We start from the raw sequence: 20,271 nt of genomic DNA, 5'->3' as shown, positions 1-20,271 counted from the left end.
TTTCTTCTTTTCTCCCTCTCTGAGAAGTACATTCTCTCACATACACTGTATAGACTCAGGAAAGAACAATTAAACATGTAATTTACCCTACAGTTGAATTATTCAGCATTTCAGTTTTTGTAGTAGAGCTGGAATTATCAAATCTTCCTTCATATAAAAAGTCAGAGTGTATCAAAGTTCTCCCAGGTTTTGAAAGAAGAGATACGTAGCAAGAAAATGAAGCTGAATGAGTTTAACTCACCACTGCTATCCATTACAAGCAGGAGCATACTTTCAACTACCACATGGCTAGCAGGATATTTTTTCTGGTTAATTTCTCCCTCTCACCGAGTGAGTTAAAAACAACATCGATGATGCATGTTTGTCTTCTTGTTCCACGGTACCTTCGTTTTACTTACACCTTGAATAGAAAGTTTCCCTGAAGCTCACTAGAGTAATCCAAAATTTTACAAGCCCCAGCTCTCCTGCCAGGCTTTTGACCAAGATCGCTGCTGCTCACATTTCACTGCAGCACCTGGTCCCTTTGTGATACTTCTGATTGTTCTTCAGTCCAGTCTCCTGCATCCCAGGAGTTCCATGACAACGTTATCCACTTCATCACTGAAGGCAAATTATTAGCCTTCAAAGTAAAAGGGAGCAAGCTGAAAATTCAACAACGCGAGAACAAACGTCTATACATAAAAGTACGTCTGCAATAAAAATCTACATTTAATTAAAGACTGTGGATCCAGACTCGCAATCCTGGAATAGCGTAATGCAAACATCCTGCAAACTGGAAATGCATGGTTCTTTGATGCGGATACAGGAATTTAACGTCTAATAGATGTCATTTTATGCATACAAGCCGAGCAGTAACTTCAAAATAGCTGTTAAGTAGTACTGCATATGATTGTATTTCACAATATTTTGCTATTAGCTTTTAATTCGAGGTTGGGAGTTAAGGCTTTTGGGCTGTTACCAACTTCAGTAAAATAATTCCAGTGATTCAGACAAGGTACAAACTGTTTTTCCAAGGATTGTCTTGAATAAGAAAAGACTTTACTCTTTAAGTATTCTGCAACAACACATGCTGCTTCCAAGTTAGGTTTAGGTCCATCTGACCTAATGAGAATGCTATTTTACACATATTTCAGATACGCAGCACCACTTGGACAGCAGCACTCCATGCCATAGTACATATCACACTCTAGGAAGAAATGCATTCTCAATTCTCTCAAGTAGTACCTAGCTCATTAGGTGGCCCCATCATTGCAGTCATGGATCGCCTCATGTATTTAATCTTACAGGGAGCGTTATTTCCTTTTTATAGATGAGACAATGAAGCACAGAAATTACGGACTAAATCCCTAGGAAAATTTCAACGCTGAGTGTCATTTTAGGTGTCTGCATCCAAGCCTTAAGTAATTCAGTACTTGTTCAGTTGCCAGGTAATCCTAGAATACCCTGGCTTCACAATTCCCTACCCAAATCATGATTTTCTGGCACATGCTGCTTAAAATTTGGAAATACTCTACAGTCAGCTTGCTTATAAACATTATTAAGGTCATCAAACTAGATATTTTGCCATCACACAAGGGTAGCAGCAGGTTACCATCCATAGCTACACAAACTAAAACACCAGTTTGAACTGATCCTGGAATCCACTTCTTCCAGACGGGTGACACAAGCTCTACGTTCTGGGAGAGATTTTATAACACATTTACCTTCTGCAAAATGCTGTTGCTTTAACAAATAGATTAAGATGTTTACCCTAGAATATTCTAAAATGCTAGTGGCTAAATTACTTTCCAGAGGTTCTAAAAGCTTGAGGTTTTTCTGCCTGCAGGAATCTTGGGAGCCAAAGGTGGTTCTCACAACTGGTGAAGGGACGCGGAGCTACAGCCAACGCTGGGCTCAGGTCTGATGCCTCTTGTGGCACCACAACCACCCAGGGCTCCGACATCAGCACAGCCCTGATGTTCCCTCAGCAGGCTTTTAATAATATATAGGGCAGCTGAAAGCGCTAGGTGGAAAATTCCCACAGCTCACCCTCCTCACATGAAAAGGTGCACTCAGGTAACAGCTCACTGCTGTCCCTTTACGACTGGTAGCTGCTACAGCTCACTGGAGTGCCCAGGCTTTCAGCTATCACCATGTTTCGCTCCTCCTTACGTAAACTTCACAGCATGCTTTCCAAGACCAGACTGTGCAGCTCCTTAGAATCTCCACGGACACTGGCAGAGAGATGTTCTTCAATACTGCATGAGTTTTCCAATGCATTTTTTTCTATTGTCTACAGAGCAGTGTTTTAAACAAAACTTTTTTCACCCGCACTTCAGTTCATGCATGGAAGAATATCCCAAGGTATTCCTGTAGCATCTCATTACCTCTTCTGCCCACATTTTGATACACAGAAATTAATTTCTAGTGCAGTGTGACAGACTGGCATCTCACAAACTACTCATACTCTTTTTAAAAAAGATGATATGAACTGCAGTAATGTGCCATCCAAAACTATATCCATTGTGTCTTTTTGGTCGGAGGAAGTAAGAGGTGCACAGCATGAGACTATGCATTTGCCAAATGAAATTAAAAATATTAAATGCTATAACTTGTACAGGTATTTACATAGTATTTGCAGACAACCTTTGTGTCCGTGCAATGCAGCTGAGCTTTTCACACATCCCTAGCAATGGCAAGCAGGCTCTGGGGCTGGTAGGATCATCAGCCCCTTTCCCACCATCACTGGGCCAAGCACTGAACTGCTCAGCCTGCAGACGAACCAGGCTCCAGCATCCACAAGCCCCTTGGTATCTTGGTAAATCCAAATCTGTGGACGGTCGCAGGCTTGCACACAGGGATGGACTTGGCACATCGGCAGTTTCCTATTGCTTAGGGGAGGAGCGGTGTTTTTAAGAGACCGTAGCTCCATCCCCAGCACAACACACACGTGCAGCCCCACAGTCAAGCATCACACAGAATAGGTAGGGTGGGTTTCCTGGATTTAGGGGGATTATGCATTTGGGTTTGCTGGTTATAGAAAATGGTGAGGAATATCAAGCAGTGGAAGAGTTTTGAGAGGTCTGTAATGGGCTTTCAATCACTGGAAGTGTTTTCAGACATAATCAGATGCTTTTCTAAAGCATATGTTCTGCTCAAACAGGAACTAAGTCAGAGTTACTCTACAGCCTACATAAAGCAAGCTGCCAGAGCAGGTAATCAGAGCGCTTGTTTCTGGTGTTGTCTGTGAAAACCCACAGAAAACATTAAAATATATGAAGTACAACAAAAAACACACCCTAATAGAAAACTTTTTTTTTCCTCCAGAAGGATATTTCCTTCAAAAAAAACACCTCTCAGTGCAGATGGTTTAGCTTCTAAGAGAAGTTCAGTACACTTGTATGGCGTATGCTTCCACTTTCTAAAACATGATTTGAATAAAAATGCATTCCTTACAAATTCAAAATCTCCTTATCACATGAACTATCAACGTATTTAAAAATTTTAATACATGCAGAGAATAATTGACATTGGAAGAAATATTTGGCAGAGCATCATGACTAAAATAAAAATTTAAACAAAACAGCGACCATATTTTACAAAGATAAAATCATAATATTCCCAATAGTTTAATTACATAGACATTCACACGTTGGCTTATAAAAAGGCATTTCAAAGGTATTAATTCGTACACACAACTCACTGATTTCAGTAAGACTAATTATGCGCATGTCTCGAATTAGATACAGGTCATGCTAACGACCAAGGCAGTTTTGCAACTGATAGGCTGACTCAGGATTTCACCACATATAATAGAAGTTGTGCCAGTTTAATGGGGACACTGTCCAATATAAAATTAAGGCAAAAGAAATCTGTACCATTTCTAAAAGGGACAGTTTCCTTTTCCCATCGTGCTGCCTCCCTTGGGCAGTGGGGAGAGGTGTTCCTGCTGGTACTTTTCAACTCTCAGCAGGAAGACTGATGCTTACAAAAGAAGCAGAAAGATTCAGCCAAGGAGAAGCGGGAAGGATGAAGGATGAAGCTGCAGCTAAATGTAAAATTTTTAATACAGTTCATTTCTTAAACAACTTTATTATTTCCGCTTACAATCTGCAATTTAAGGACACTGCTTGTACAAGTTCTGCAGACAGCAGAATTCAGACTTTTAGATTAAAACAAGGGCTTCACCTGGAATAAGAAAATTTGACACCCTTTTCACATTCAAGTTGTGAAGGTTCTTGTACATGGAAATTGTTTTGTCTTTGAAGAAACTGGAATCTTGTATAGGAGCTCTAGAAATTAAGGAGAATATGCAGGAGGTAATTTAGAAGTGCAGTAAGAACCTTGCCTCCGGAGGTTCACTAATCGAATCCATCAATATGCTCGGTCTTCCTTCGTAACAACTAGATACCTAGGACTGGGCAAAGAAGATTAAAGGGGATGTTCTCAATGGTGCTCACCTACCTGGCACAGTCTGCATCATTACATATGACAACAGATACTTGTGCATTATCAAATGAACAAAGACAGTCTTGGCCTTCTGTTCCAGTGCCAATCACCATGAAAACTGTAACTGACCAACAAGTTCAAAGGTAGGGGCAGATGCACTGAATAGTATTAAAAGCTTCATTTCTTTTGTAAGTCAATATAAATAAATAAAACTATCAGAATAAACATTCTTTTGAGCAAAGAAGAAATGTACATAAGGTCATAGAATGCACTTACAGGTAAGCAGAATTGAATCTAATTAAATCAGATTTATGGAACAAAACACCTCTACATTAAGTTCACACTGTCAATAGGAACAGGACACAGGATGCTGGCCTTCAGCTGCACATCACCCCAGAGACCGCACACTTTATAGCAGTGAACATACACACTCTTTTGTACAGCCACCCGAACAGGAGAGAAAAACTCAGTGTCATACATATGAAGTTTAGTGAAGGCTGAAATTAGAAAATTACATCAACAAGTACAGTGGTTCTCCTATCTTCTAACAACCACCAGGATCAGTACTGAACCTGGAACTTCAACAGCATGGCTTCAGTCATGATGAGCCTTGCTCATACATCTGTCCACATCCTGTGGCAATAAGCTCTACAGTTTCATTATGGATTGTAGGAAGAAAGAAGAGCTTCCATTGTTAATTTAAGTTTACCACCTAGGTCTGGCATTGTGAAAAGTAAATAAATAAATAAATAAAAATAACAAACTGAAAATATTCCATTTTGCTTCCTCCTGTGATTTTACATACGTAATTGCAAAGTATCTCTAGTAAGGAGAAAACCCATTTTTTTTCCATGGCTTTAAAAGCTCCTGAAATACAATTGCAAATACAGACTGCCCAGAACAGCATTACAAAGGCAGAATACTGTTCTGTTTCCATCCTACATCTACTCCTGAAACAACTGTTTGCCTTCTAGTGATACTGTCTCACTCCAACACAAAAAAAAAAATAAAATAAAAAAAGAGAGAGTATTAAAAATGTGAAACAAACACAACAAAACACACACAAGAAACAGTTCAAAGAGCTTTTCTAATATTGCAGCATCAGAGAAAAGTGTTGTGGTCTTATCCACAATGAACAGGCATCCCCAGTGAACAAACACAGCAAAAACAAACCCCTGACTACCTGGTTTTCCAACAAAAGAATTCCCATGAAACCTCACAGCCAGAACTGCACTCTCAGCCACTCCAGAGCCCACCGAGTAAGAGAAAAGCCTAGGAATACATTAGGAAGTGCAAAGTTGTATTATCCTTATTGCCCAATGCCCATAGATACAATGCTGTGTTAACCCAGCTTCCTCCTTCCCAATTGCTGTCTCCTTTGGCAAAACATGCACTGAACTACAAGAAAGTCATTTTAAGGGATCAGTAGGAAAAGAGAGAAAGAAAGGAGCACTGCTCCTAACACAGACCCTGCAACATCTCAAGAAAGGGATTAACAGGAAGAACTTTCTACCTCTGCATGGAAGCACAAGGGACAAACTGGCCAATAACTGGCAAGGCAGTATGGTACATAGTTAAAAAATGCACTTTTATTTCTTTGGGAAAATAACAAAAAAATATATATACACAAAAGATCAGGGTTATTTTTCCCCAAAACTGATGATCTTCTACTCCTCCTGCTGTTAAGATGCAGTTTGGCACAATGTTGTTCTTTAACCAGCCATTTACTGTTCTCTGAGCAGAAGAAACTGTTGCATTACCCTGCTGCCAGACTTTTGCCTACGACAATGTCACCACATGCCCATGAGGCAGTGCAGAGGAAGCATGCAGGAACATCAAAGCCCTGCTAATTACAGGAGGCAACTAGGAACATGCTCAGATTTTTCACTAATTTATGACCAGGGCTCAACATGCAAAGGTCATCTTCTTACTTTTGTTAAGATAAATCACTTGAGCTCAGCCTAGTCCTTACATACCTTCCCGTACCTGTAGCAAAAGCCTATCCCTCAGCAAAAGATAATCAAGGCCAAGTTTTCAGCAAACGTTTCAGCTGCAGATACAGCTTACTAGAAGAGAGGGAGCTGTCTGTACAATAGAAGTATTTTTCTTACCATCCCTCCAAGTAGCAGCTGCAGTCATTTAGTTTCTCCCAATTTCACTGTAGCAAGGTCAGAAAGCCATGTGCTGCACATAAAATTATAACTTAATAAAACTTAATTAGATAGGCTAGAGCTTATTTGGTCTGAAATGGTATGGAACACTTGAACGTGTAGCTGCTAGACACCAATTCCTACCTCATCAGAGGGCTTCCTGACCTGGCTTCAGGCCCAAACTCTCCATTTTCTCTCAGCTATTCTCCAGGTCACTCTGGCCATAACGCACCTGGGCTGCCTGCTAATCAATAGCACTTGAGACTCCTGGAACCGAGGCACAGCTGAGTTTCTGGGGTTTTGCCACATCTACGTGTGACGTTCAACAAGTCTGAGAAACAGTCTTCAAACAAAGCAGGGCGAGACTAAAGCCTTAGTACATCACCACTGCCCACTAGCAAAGCAGAATCTCTCACTCAGGCATCCAAAAAAATTGGACCTCGCTCAGGAAGGTGGTGGAGGGAAAACAGCAACAGAAAGATCAGAAAGTGACTATGATCTAAAGTCTGGATTGACTGCAATATGGAAAGCCATTAGCATCTGCAACATCAGAGCTGCAGCTGCCAAGTATTACAGAGCATGGTAATTCTGTTCTGGTGGATCTGACAACTGCTGGCAATTTCATTTCAGAAGAAAGCAGCTACCAAACATTGGCTTGGGATTAACATACTTGGGTCTTTTGTTTGTTTGTTCGCTTTAGGGTTTGTTTATTTGTTTTAATTAAATGGGCACAATACTGGAAATGTTTATACAGTGGAACTGTTAGCAACCTACCTGCAGGTTTGGGGTTTTGTTGTGTTTTTTTTTTTTGGTGGTGGTGGTGTTTTTTTCATGCATGAACCTAGCAGTCACTTCCAATATTCCTTAGAACATGATCAGATCCAAAGAGAGAAGTGTTTTCCAATCCAGGCCTTGAAGTGCCATTTATTTATTTATACTTTATTTATATATTTATAATTCAAAGAATTATACCATATACCATACGTACACCATAAGTATATGTATATATATATATATTATATATACTATATATTATACCATATACCATATGTATACCGTAAGTATACCATAGAAAGGATTTTTGCTTTCATAATGATGTAGGAAAAATTCAAGTAATATTACGACTACAGTATTTGGGGACAGCCATGTTTAGTCACAAGAACTTCTAAAGAATATTACTGCTTTTAAAAAAATGTAAATGCAGTACAGTGAAAATGACCAGGTGAAAACAAAACTCAACGTTGTGTTTTTATGCTTGTGTTTTTCTTAACATCTTGAAAACAGAGCTGTTTGAGGCTCCTTGCTATAAAAACAGACCCTGCTCCCCTTTGGCTTTCTTGTCTTTCGCCTGTCTCCAGTAAGCAAGCAAACAGAATTCCTTTCTCTTGCTTTTTATATTTAAATTTCCCTTTTAATTTTGGTACAAAAAAAAATAATGTCAGAACACAAGGAAAAAAGTGTTTTAAACAAAAGGAAATAAGGCAGCATTGCATTCAGACAGCCCTTTTGACCAGAGAGTAACTGACCACCAAGCAGAGACGATGCCCAGCCCCTCCTGAGGTGTGAATGCAACACAGTGAGAACACCACCACTAGTCTGATTATATCTACAACAAGTTATCACAAACTTCACAATATAAGGAATAAATGCAAGAGTTGATACATAAAAGTAACAAAATAGTGCTGGAAAGTCTTTTCACTCATTTTTCCTCCATCCACCCTTCTTTCATCCATTTGCAAAGTATTCTACTTAGTAGCTCTACAGAGGAAATGCAAGGTTACTGTAGTATTGTCAATTACTTTTGACACCTGCTTACTAAGATTGATCAATTATTTCTGATGTCTCTCTACTATGCTGTTATTTCTCAGTCTAGAAAAGAAATAAAAGGAAAAGCAAAAATGCTACATATCTGTCACAAAAGAATTAATGGTCCCAAGCTGCCCCTAGGTAGAGTATTTCTCTTATGGTAATGTTCCTCATGTTTGCTAATGCAAGTCACTCATTCCCAGAAGAGGAAAAATAACCACATTTGATTTATATGAAGAAGAATAAAGACCCACTTATTTTGCTATGTTTAAGCTTGCCCTTAAAAATTTTTTTTCCTCAATTGATCTAGTGTCAGAAAACAGGCTTTACTCTGTCCAGTTTAGGTCACTAAAAATTCATCTTTAATTTTGCGTAATATAGGCACACCCAGGAACTTCAAACTGCTGAAAGTATGAAATAATATAAATATTTAGAATACACAATGTTCTATTAACATTGGTATGCATCATACCTACAATACATAATGCTTAACGTAGCTATAATAGCCAAACCTACTTTTCAATCTTTCTATTATTCTGAAGCACTCTTCATAATAATTCTTCCTGCAAGAAGCAACTGCTCCGAGGTGATGCACATCCTACATGATTGGTGAAGTAAGAGTCCTACAGCTGCAAAAATCCAGCCATGGCTACTTGAGCATAAAGCAGATACGCACCCTTCACAGACAAAGGGAAACAATATACGAAAGTTCCATGATAATAAGTTAGGCTACCAATAACTACAGTAGTCAGAAAGCTTTCCAATTGTCTGGCCATAAGGCAGACTAACATTCATTTTCCAACTCTTCCGTAAACACGGAGACTTGGCTCATCAACCATTCGACACCCTTCTGAATTTTCAAGATTCAAAACACAGCCACTCTGAGTTGCTGCTGGCATCGCGGCAAACATTAACATATTTCATACCATCCCCAGCTCACAGGGCTTGGAAAGCATTAGAACTCAGAATGCTTATTTTTCATGGCAGAGTATATTTTGCTTATAAGATTAAAGATGAGCTATCAAAGATACTGGTATTGAAAGTGTCCTCAGCAAAAAACAGGCTTCCAATGTGACAGCAAAAGCTCTCTTCTCTGACAAAAACCTGAATGCAAGCATCACTGGCATTTCTAAAAATAATCATGAAAGAATACAGAACAGTTGAGAAATCTATTCTGATTTCTCCAAAACTCCTAAAGGCACACCAATTAACCCTGCATTAGCTGAGCGCAGAAGAGGTGCCCCTTCAACACTCCGGCAGAACTTCCTCTAGGTGGGGATGGATTATTAACTTTCCACCAGAAGTGAGCTAAGAAAATGCAACCACCATGCCTCCTCCGCTCGTTAAGTTCACTCAAAAATACAAACAATGTAAAGAAACATAAACGTTTTAACAAGTAACCAAGGATATACCTTTAATGGCTTGCTAAAGGCTCCAGGAACCATTCGGAACATACACTAACAAAAAGCTTTGAAATTTAAGAGATGAAAATTTGCTTCAGCCCTTGCAGTGTTAGGGTCTGTTGTGCTTGGTGTCGAGATAAAGGCTACCAGTAATCTCTTTACAGCGTGGAAATGCTCTGCTAGCCTGCCTGCTGCTGCCCAGCACACACAAAGAAGAATCACCTGGGCCTCCCTCCCCACGCAATCCCCACGGCATTCGCCCGCTGTGCCAGGGCACATGCCAGCCCGTGCCATCAATACTTGCAGGTAGCTGATGACCAACTTTAAAAGATTATCGCCAAGTTCATATGCAGATAGGATATATATAATTGTCTTCTATTTCCTTTATGACTCAGTTACAGTCTCCCTGACGGAGAAACCCACCAAATAGTATCAGTGAACTGCTTCTCTCTGCAGCATGTGCGTTGTTTCAGCTAACATGTCTGCATGCCAGCTACTCCTCAACTTCCCAAGCTAACATGATACTTGATTTACCTTGCCTTTATTTAGCAATGAGTGATTAAATACACAGATTAAACACTTAAAAGACACGGGAGTTATATAGCTTGATTTTAGTCCTCAGAAACACGTTTTAAAATAGGCAACTGTAACCTGTTAAAGTACTTTTCAAAGACAGAATTTGAATTCTGTAAGATACAGCCTCACCAATATACTGTTTTAGCTAAATATTAGGACAGTTTCCAGCTGTAGACGTCAATATACTTAATAAACGGAGTTTCCTGCTTTTCCTGCTTTTAAGTGGTGTTTTGCAAGGGAATGAAATGAGATGTCCTGTCCAAGGTTATATAGCGAAATAACAGCGAACTGTTAGCTGCAACAGCATTTTTCACTGCCAGTCTTTACCCTGATACCAAAGGGGGCGGGGGGAAGTGACAACCCTATAAATTAAGTCTTCTCTTCAACTACATAGGGAAAAGCAAGTGTCAGGGTATGGTTTTGTCTCGCTGATCAATGACTCGGTATCACATCCACTTTTAAGAATGAGAGGGTAGCTCCAGCATCACTAACCACTCACTCCTTGGCAAAGATGTTTTACATTCATACCATCACCTCTCCTGCAAACCTCATCACTTGTGATGTACATTTCAGTAACAGTTACATTTATGTCACCCTGAATGTGCCCAAACTTAGGTAAAACACGTGCGAGAAAAGGGAACAAGACTAAAATGAGCAAACGACTGTCACTTTCCAGAAGGATAAAAGTCATTCACATCCACCAGTAATTTTTGCTCGCTGGGCAGCCTCATGAAGTACCCATGTCATTTCCATGACACTTCCAGAAGGGACAGCAGCGACACAGCTCCAGGCCGATTTCTCCTCGTGTCGGTTCCCCCGGCACAGAGCAGCCTATTTCCAGCCGCACACCGCCGGGTACAGTTTTCCACCCGAGGACTGCGTCCTGTATCCTTCGAGGGCGGGAGCGTGAGGTGGAGGGGCCTATTTCATCCCTAACTTCTGTCACACGCTTCCACCGGGCAGAAACAAAATCAGAGCAGACACACGAGGGGTGGGAATAACAACGGGAAAACACAGGCAGGTGAAAACAGCAAGAAAAGAGCTAGCGCTGGTCTTGAGAGGAGGGAAAGAGACCGGTAATACGCAGAGACTTACTTGAACCTGCCCTGGCAGTGTTGGCACTGGTCTCCCACCCAGCCCTGGTCGCAGACGCAGGTGGAGTTGACACAATGACCCGAGAAGCAGGAGATCTTGTCGCAGGACTTGGACTGGGACACCTGGGCGTAGAGGGCCAGGTACAAGAAGGCGTAGAAGAGCAGCCAGCTGTTCACATCCAGGAGCGAGGTGAAGCAGCAGCAGCAGGCGGAGGGGAAAGGGCTCCCGGCTCCGGGGGGCGCGGGGGCAGCCCCCGCTCTCCTCAGGGCGCCGCCCGGCTCCATCCTCGCCGCGGGGGCCATGGACCGAGGCGCGGAGGACTGGCAGCAGGGGCAGCGCCGCGTCAGGAGCTTCCCCTGAGGAAGAAACGATCCGGGCAGGGAGATTCAAACCCCCCGCTTCCTCCTGGCCTTCCTCTCCTCCCTCCTCCCGACCCCGGCGCCGTCTCCTCCGGCCCCTTCTGCGCTGTCTCCTCACTCCCGCGGGGAAGCCCGGCAGCCCTCAGCCATCCGCCCCTTCTCCTCTTCGTCCTCCTCACGGCTCATCGCTGCCGTCTTCTTCCATGGAGGAGGAGAGCTGCCTCTTGACCTTGGGCTTTCTCCTCGCCAGACGCGTCTCCCCCCTCTCTCCCACAGACACACACACACACCACCCTCCACCATATAGCCTCGGCCTCCCCCTTCTCCTTTGTAGCCCCGCCGCCCGCGGCACACACGCAGGCAGCGGCGAGGAGGAGCGCGGGGAGGCGGGGGCCGCCGCCGTCCTCCCGCCACTCAGCGAGGGCGGCCGGGCCCCGGGGCCGCTACGGCAGCCCCGCACCGGGGGGAGGCGGCTGGGGAAGGATCAGGGGGCTCTGAGACGCCCCCCCTCTCCGTTGTTACCCCCGCGGGGATGAAAGGCGGGAGGCTGTGAGGGGATGAGGAGAGTTAGCGGCCCCGCCGCGTCCCGGCTGACAGCTTCCAAGCAGCCATTTTTAAAGGCTAATTGTAATCTCCGCTCGGAGCCGCAAGCTCGGGCTAAACCCCCCGCTTCTCGGGCTGCTCGGAGCTGGACCCCGCTGACGAGCCCTCAGAGGCGGCGGGAGGGGGCTCTGGGGGGTCTGGCGGTGGTGGTTTGAGGGGGACGGCGACCACCGCCGGCTCAGCGCGGAGCCGGGGCAGCGGCACCCCGACAGCTCCAGCCACAGCCACCTGCGCCTGAAACCTCGGAACCCTCTCCCACACACGCTGAAAAAAAGACAAACCGGGGGGGGTTGTGTGAAATGGCACAGCCACGGCTTGCCTCCCTCACTCCCCCCCTTTCATCTGCGCTCCCCCTCACAAAGGCGGCAGCCGCCGGGACCTCGGAGGCCCCCGGCCCCCTTCCAGCTTTGCTCCCGTTTGGGTTTTGTGGTGGGACCGTGGGTCCCTTAGGAAGGGGAGCCCCCAGATCGGGGCTTCTCCCCACTGCCACCTGACCCCCCCCGGCCGGCACAGAGCCCCGGGGGCACGCCCCGGCCCCTTGCCTCGGTACTGGCCCCCAGCCCTGCAAAGTTCACGGGCAGTTTTCTTCAAAATCATCACGGTCAGCGCTAGGAGAGATGTCACGGCTTGTTCAGGAGTCCTTGCCTTCCTACAAGTCACTCCATCTTCTCATTCCACAGTTCAAGAGGTTGCCTTCCACTTACAGCGCATGACCAGGAACAAAAGTTCCCACCTTTATAACCAGAGCAGCACAGAAGTAATAATCGCAATAAAGTTGCCCTTTTTTTCCAGCAAGATGTGCCTTACATAGCTCGTTTTTTTCAACTCTGCTATAACATGTTTCTATAATCAGAAAACAATAATGAGCCTCGCTGTCTAGCAATAAAGAAGACATTAGCAATCAAAACCTCTGAAACTTTCTCATAACACTGAAATTGAGAATTTATGACGTTATGTCTCTATTCCAAGAAGATAATGGAAAGGTATTTAATTTCATCTCCTGCTACTGTTTCAAAACTGGCAGGTCTGAAGTGACCTGTGTTGGACCTGTCTCCAGATCAACCCTTCCCCAGTTTCTGCAGCTCTCACCCTTGGAGTGAGAGGAACTGTTTGGTTGGCTGTGGTTTAGCCCGACAGACTGGCCTGTTTTTCCAAGTATACCATTCAATCCTCACCGGAATTTCCAATAAAAATCAATGTACATCAGTACTACAGTAAGGAGCACAACAAAACCCATCAGTATCTATTTGTACTTTGTGTGACGTAAGAGTCCAACCAAAGTCTCTACAGAGAAACAATCTTTGCCTCATGCAGTTTACAATCTTAATTAAGGGAACACCTGAAAATGCTTGTGGGGAAAGCAGAGGTGAAAAGAGATTCATCCAGTTTCATTCTGAAGGCTGTCAGGAAGACCACAGCCGCTCCCAGTCCAGGAGTCTGTACATTGTCTTCCTAACAGAGCTGAGATAGATCATTTCATTGTTCTGGATCAGACACATTTCTTAGCTATTAAGCATCTCTTTGTGTGTGTTTTGTAATGAATTGTTGAGTTCATGCAATGAGAGGAAATGGAAATTGTGTTGCTGCTTTATATTTTATGAAAAAATGCTGAGACTGAAGCCTTTGCTGAACAGTCTGCTAATTGTGCAATATTACATGTGATTAAGGCTGCTGAACAACTGTCCTCTGTTAAATAACATTATGAGACCAGAAACACAGTTAATACAAGATTCTAGTCCAAGATACAATGTCAGTTCGAGACTACTCTTTAATGTCAGAAACACTTTCAACAATTTTTTCCTGCTTAACATGGCAGGAAGATACATTCCTCCTCCACTTTCTCAATTCCTTTATACCAACCAAAAAAGTTCTAAAGCATGCACCATCTTTTTCTCAGCCTGAATAAAGATTTTGCTTCAGATCTACAGAAGTCAGCCAAGTTTGTAAAAATCAACATTCAAAGCAAAGCTAGGCTCTCAACAATCCTTAACCACGCAAAAGGTCTATTCAAAAGCACAACGATCAGTGTGCATTTGTCCATTAAATGCCAAATTTCTTCTTTAGTTATAAATACATAAAAACTAAAATGAAAATACAAAGGAAATGCAAACCTATATTGGGCATGGTTGTTCCATGAATTTAGAACAAAAGCACAAACAGGCCATCAGAAATGGACTAGGATGGTTATAAGAGGTGCAGAGAATAGTATGACAGTACTCTTACTGCTTGAACAATCCTATCTAAAAGCCTAAACACAATTATAAAGGTTTCTAGATTTAGAACAGCAAGGGGTAAACCTTGTATAGATATCTCCTGGCTAAAAAGTAACAAGCTATGAAAATGAAGAAATGCAAACCTTTTGGCTGTTGTACGTCACATCGATGCATTAGACATTTCATAACCTTGGGAAATGAATGATGTACAAATGCCAATATTGCTTCTCTTCTGCCCTCATTTGATAGGAATTTTTTTTTACATCAGATGAAGTTAACAGATCTGGCTGAGAGAAGTCAGATCTGTCAATCCTTTCATCGTTACATGCATATCTGTAAGTTCCGCTTTTCTTGGAAGTGTAACATTTTACACCCTTCATCCCTCCAGTTCTTGACATAGAAAACATTTACACTTCTGAAGGGCTAACGTACTAAAAATCTTTCATAGAATTAACAACTTAAAAGCATCTGAATAACTCTTCAAAAGTTTTAAGTCACTGGATAAAAACAGATAGTGAGAACACAGAATGGAGTAATAATGTAGAAGGGATATCAAACAAAACCTTTCAAGAACATTTCCGTCATATTGTTAGCTATTACCATCAAAACCTAAGTACTAATATTCAAAAATACTGATACATCTGTGTTCATCAGCAAAACGGCTTTAAGTGTACTTAAAGATCTATATGGTTGCTGTTGTGAGGCATGGTGGCATGGATAAAGGGAAAAAGCCCTCAGAGACAGATGTCTTCATTTTTTTCAGTATTTCTACAGGACCCTGAAGACAAGAACACAGCAGAATCCATTCGCCTTCCCTACACACACACACACACACACCCTTCTCTGTTCAGCTTCCTCTGTCCTATAGGCTGATACCAATCAAGCCTTACTGCAGATAATATCTTTCAAAAAGGATGCTTAGTCCTATTTAGGTTATATCGTGCAGATGTGTTTTTGCAGTGATGCTGAGAACTATACAACTGGCTGAATAGAAGAGGGAGAAAAAATACTACCTTTGTGGTTGACCTCTTTGCAGGGATATTAGGAGAAAAAAAAATGTTTTCCATGCCCTTTTCCTTGGGACAGACATTATCAGACTCAATAAGTAAAAGGGGCCAAGCTCTGCACTGCTTCCAGGGGTATTTAGATCTGAGCCAGCCTTGTGACATATTGGTAAAATTAGCATGTAGGTTGCTGTAGCAGAGGTAATAACGCCAGAATGAAGTTTCAAGAGCTGTTCTAGCTCAACATACTGGGGCAGCATACAGGCTTTATGGTATGCAGTGTACAGGCTTCTTAATGAACCTTACAAGTAGAGCTGGGGTACAGACTTTCCCTTTTCTTTCCAAATACACACATAACACCTTGGGTGAAGGACAATATTAGACTTTTTTTTGCTGTTTTCCTAAATCCCATGCTAATTTTTCATTGAGTGATACTGAGGCACCTGAGCCACTTTAAGCCTTTCTGACACTATGAAAACCATCAGTCTATTCCTTGAAGTAAAAGAAATTTATCCCTACTCAGCAGATTCTAGTGCTAAGAGAATAATGCACATTACAATTTTCTGTTCTTACTTGTCTTAATCAATAAGGCAGATCTTGGGAGGCATATTTTTAAGCTTACAAAAGTGGTAAGTCTTCCCTTCTCTACTCTTTTTTAATTTAGAAAGAAATAAAATTCACAGAAGACTCATTGGAACCCTTCTAATATGAAACCTTCATAGAAAATCTCAACTTTCTTATCACCCATGATTGTATTTTGCTACAGCAGTGAGTCAGGTTTATTACCATCATTTTCAATAAGCATTGGCAAGCAAACTGCAAAACAACAAAACCAGCAAAAGCTGTAGAAAGCTTACCAGGCTCAGAAAGAACTTACAAACAAACGAGGAAAATAATGTTTATGTTGTTTTATCAAAAATATCTGGAGAAAAGCAAATTAGGGTCAGTTCTATATTTTCATCCATGTGCATAAGTTAATGTATAAAATCTATTTTACAAAAAAAAAGTCAGACTTTTACTGAAATAGTCGTTCCTTAGCATAATTTTATCATTGGGAAAAAATGGAATTACATTTTTTAAACAGTGATGTTAAAACTGCAGATTTGCATCAAGAGTAAAATCCACTTTGTCTTCTGCTTTGTGTAAAGATGAAAGAAACTTCAGAAAATAAAGAGAAGCCAGGCAAAACCTAAATTCTATCAGCAATGACAAAAAGTGAGCTTCTATACATTTTTAATTCAGAGGGGGAAGAAAAAAAAAGCATGGAATGAGTTTTGAAGTTTCAGACTTTAAGAAAATTAATGTAAATACATTGATTAGTTCAGCAGCTGAATCAGTCAGAGGGGAGCAATTACACCTGAAGCCATCAGTGTCCTGTGACAAGTATGTATGGGAAAGTCAAACGCTCATTTGACCTGTTCATGAGATATAATACTGGTTGATACTCTCCTGCCGATTTCATAAGTTCTCAAGGAGAACCAGCGAGTTACAGACAAGGCTTTAAGGTTATACAAAATCTCAAGCTAATGTGAAATAGAAACATCTATAAAAGGCAGTTGGTAGCCAGGTTCAGTCTTAGCGATCATTTCAAGCCGTGCTCTTTGTGACTGATAAGCATCTTTCATGCTTTCACATTTTTAGGATTAAGTCTCACAGAAACTAGGTTTGAATACCTTTTTTTTTCCAGCAATGAAGCCATGAGAATACTTTTATTCTGAATATTTCTTCAATTATCTCTCAAGTGAATACCCATCCTTCAATCAGCTCAGCGAAACTGCTTTATAAGTTACACTTCATAAGCAAAATTAATTTGCTGGCTCACCCAAGGCAACTTTATTATTGTGTTCCAGACTTTATGCACAGTTTAGTTGCAAAGCTATGTGTACCTACCCAGTGTTAAGAGACTAGATCTAAAATGTGTTAATATAAAGGTTTTGAGAGTAGGAAGAATAAAATGTTAAGAAATTGGCATTTCGTGACAGTATAATACAATTCTTCTCCATCGACATTGATCTCGACTCTTACTACAATTCTTTAATTTTTTTTTTTTGGTTTGGTTTTTATTTTTTAAGAAAAAGATTTAAATGTCTGCTTTACACTTTCCACTGAGAGATGTGTATCTGCACTCCACACTGAAACCTTGATGCATCCTGCAATATATTCCAAATTATCTGGAATATATTACAAGTTATCTGGAAAACACTTGTATTTTCCATTGCAAGTGTCCTTTCTTCTGAGAATTTTTCTATATCTGTTCTGTTGCATTTCATTTTCACTGCTATTCCTTCTGGAGTTTCTCACAATCCTGCTTAATCTTGACTAAGCTAGAGCATTTTTCTTTGTCAGCAAAGCTGCATCTCACAATTCAACCTTTCTAACACATCATTAGTAGGTATACTGAATTTATCCAATACCCTTAATGATCCCAAAGGGACACCGCTATTAGAATTTTTCTAGCTGAGAAAGCATTTACTTTGAGTTATTTTCTCTCATTCCTTTCTAAATCAGGAAATTATCTTTAGGATTCGTGCCACTGCTACCTTTATTTCTTTATTTGTTCCCTTTATTCATAAGTTTCAGCAAAATGCTGAAAAATGTGTTTGATGGTTAATGAAAATCCATTGCCTTTACTGGGATTTACACTCCTCCTTCAGAATTTAGCAGAGTTTTCCATGTTTTTCTGGATAAGGCTAGTTTGCTGAATGATGTTGGAAAAAGCCTTACTCAAACATTCTGAAAATCAAAACAAACCATATGATCCAATTTTCTCTTATCCACTATTTTTTATTTGCAAGACTTAGGAAGACTACATTTACTATTATTAATGGCTTTCCAGATTTTCTTCATCACATTATTCTTTACCCAAGAGCTTCATACTTACTACACTGATTTCTTCCAAGACTGCTAAAGCATGACTTCTCAGCCCATATTTTCAGGCTGACAAATTCTATCTCTCTGAAAAAACTCACAAAATGTTGGGTAACTGTTAAATCAACCCTACAATAAGTATTCTGATTAATAAACTTTTCATCTTCATATTTATATCAAAGTTCAGCTCCTCTGGATTGATGTTGCCTAACCTTAGTGATTCCATTTCAATATTAATTCACATTGTTTCATTACTTTTTCTTATTTTTAAAAATATCTAAAACCAGCTACTGCAGTGACCACTAGAATGCTTAATTTTTCTTTTTTTTTTGTTTGTTTGAACACTGTAAAGAAATCATTTGTTTTTGCTAAAAGATTTATTTCCTTTTCAGGTACTACTTTTGGAGCCTAGTGAATATTCCTGTTGGTTCTCTTTTAAGTAGCTAAAAATACGTACACTTCTCTGTGTACTCAGCTAACACTTGAGTATCTGGGTGATTAAACTTGGGAAAGCGATACTTCCAAAAAAAGGAAAAACAAGTGCATCAAGTAGGCTGCAACAAGGAAAATGAACTAGTGATTGTAGTAGGCATAATGGAATAAAATGGTGCTCATTTTTTGCCCTTTAATTTACATAAAATTGGGAAAAATGAAAGGCTATGCATGCATTGATCCTCGCCTTGTCTTCTACAGAGATGTCAGAAAAGAACTGAGTAGATTAAATTTTTCCCTAAGTATTAGTGTCGAAACAGGCATTATATGCCAGGAATCTAAATGGCATATTGCATTAATTCAGTGAAATTATTTTCAATAATTTGGAAGAATAATTCTCATGTATAAATATAATATTTTGACAAGCACAGAAGCAGTTATTTAATTAGCTTAATACATTAATTTTCCTGAAGATATGAGGTAATACCTTCTATGTCTGCAGCTTGAAATAATGGTAGACCATGCCCGGGGTGACATCTGGCTGCACAGTTTGAGGGTGGACACGCATCACAAGAGGAAAGGGAGAACACGAAGTGACCCATCAAACATCTGAAATACAGAACCACAGATACAGCAGTCTGAGGGGTAACTACCTAGACATTATGGTCTTGACACATTAGTGTAACCAAAGTGATGTTACAGCAATGGGGCTGGATAAACAGCAATGAACATCAACGCAGAAACCTAGAAGAACAGACAGGAAAAGTCAGGTGTTGTGGCTTCTAAAGGGTGTGTTTCCTTCTGAAGTCTAGGGAAAAGCGATAGGAAGGTTTGTTGAATACCAGTTAAAATATGCAAGAGAATAAGAATAAAATTGTCTTAATTATGGGTATAAACCAAAGATTTTCTGATCAGGAAGCATTTTTACTATAACAACTACTGGAGACGTCCAAAGGGCAGAAACTACAAATACCTAAAATGGCAGGACCCAATGGTTAGATGGGAGTATAGCCAACTGGGATCTGCTGGAAAAAGCAGTAAGGCAGGACATATACTCAATCCTTTGAACACACTAGCTACTGTATTTTCCTTTCACAAAGTGGAGGAAATTACACAGAAATTAGCTATTTTAGATTTAATTCAAATTCTTTCAGAGGAAATGGTTGAGAATCTTAAAGTGGAAGTTAATTGAAGTGAAAGAGATCATAAAAATGATAAGTCTTCCACTCTTCGTTTAAATTGCAAATAACAAAATAAGGGTAATGGACTTCAAATAGCTCAGGGAAATGCAAGTATCTGAGAAGAGATAAGGAAAAAAGAAATACACAAGATAA

The 20,271-nt window shown here is 40.9% G+C and overlaps 1 protein-coding gene across 25 annotated transcripts in view; it reads right to left on the bottom strand.

Moving 5' to 3' along the window:
- The window catches only part of ATRNL1 (attractin like 1), a 519,713-nt gene that overhangs the window by 482,538 nt on the left and 16,904 nt on the right, over positions 1-20,271 (bottom strand). For 4 of the 25 annotated variants that reach the window (XM_083844108.1, XM_083844135.1, XM_083844109.1 and 1 more), the window contains one exon: positions 19,425-19,546. In XM_083844108.1, coding sequence (XP_083700234.1) covers positions 19,425-19,474 — 50 coding nt within the window. In that variant the 5' untranslated portion in view covers positions 19,475-19,546. Of the gene's footprint in view, positions 1-6,539; positions 6,693-6,722; positions 7,465-9,796; positions 11,431-11,458; positions 12,770-19,424; positions 19,547-20,271 lie in introns of those variants that run through there. The other 21 variants (XR_014586744.1, XM_083844115.1, XM_083844114.1 and 18 more) reach the window with 16 other exon arrangements.

Source organism: Anser anser, assembly GCF_964211835.1.
Source record: "Anser anser genome assembly, chromosome: 7".
Classification (NCBI taxonomy): Eukaryota; Metazoa; Chordata; class Aves; order Anseriformes; family Anatidae; genus Anser; species Anser anser.
Note: the sequence above shows the minus strand (reverse complement) of the source record. Positions and strands in the feature narration are given on the sequence as shown.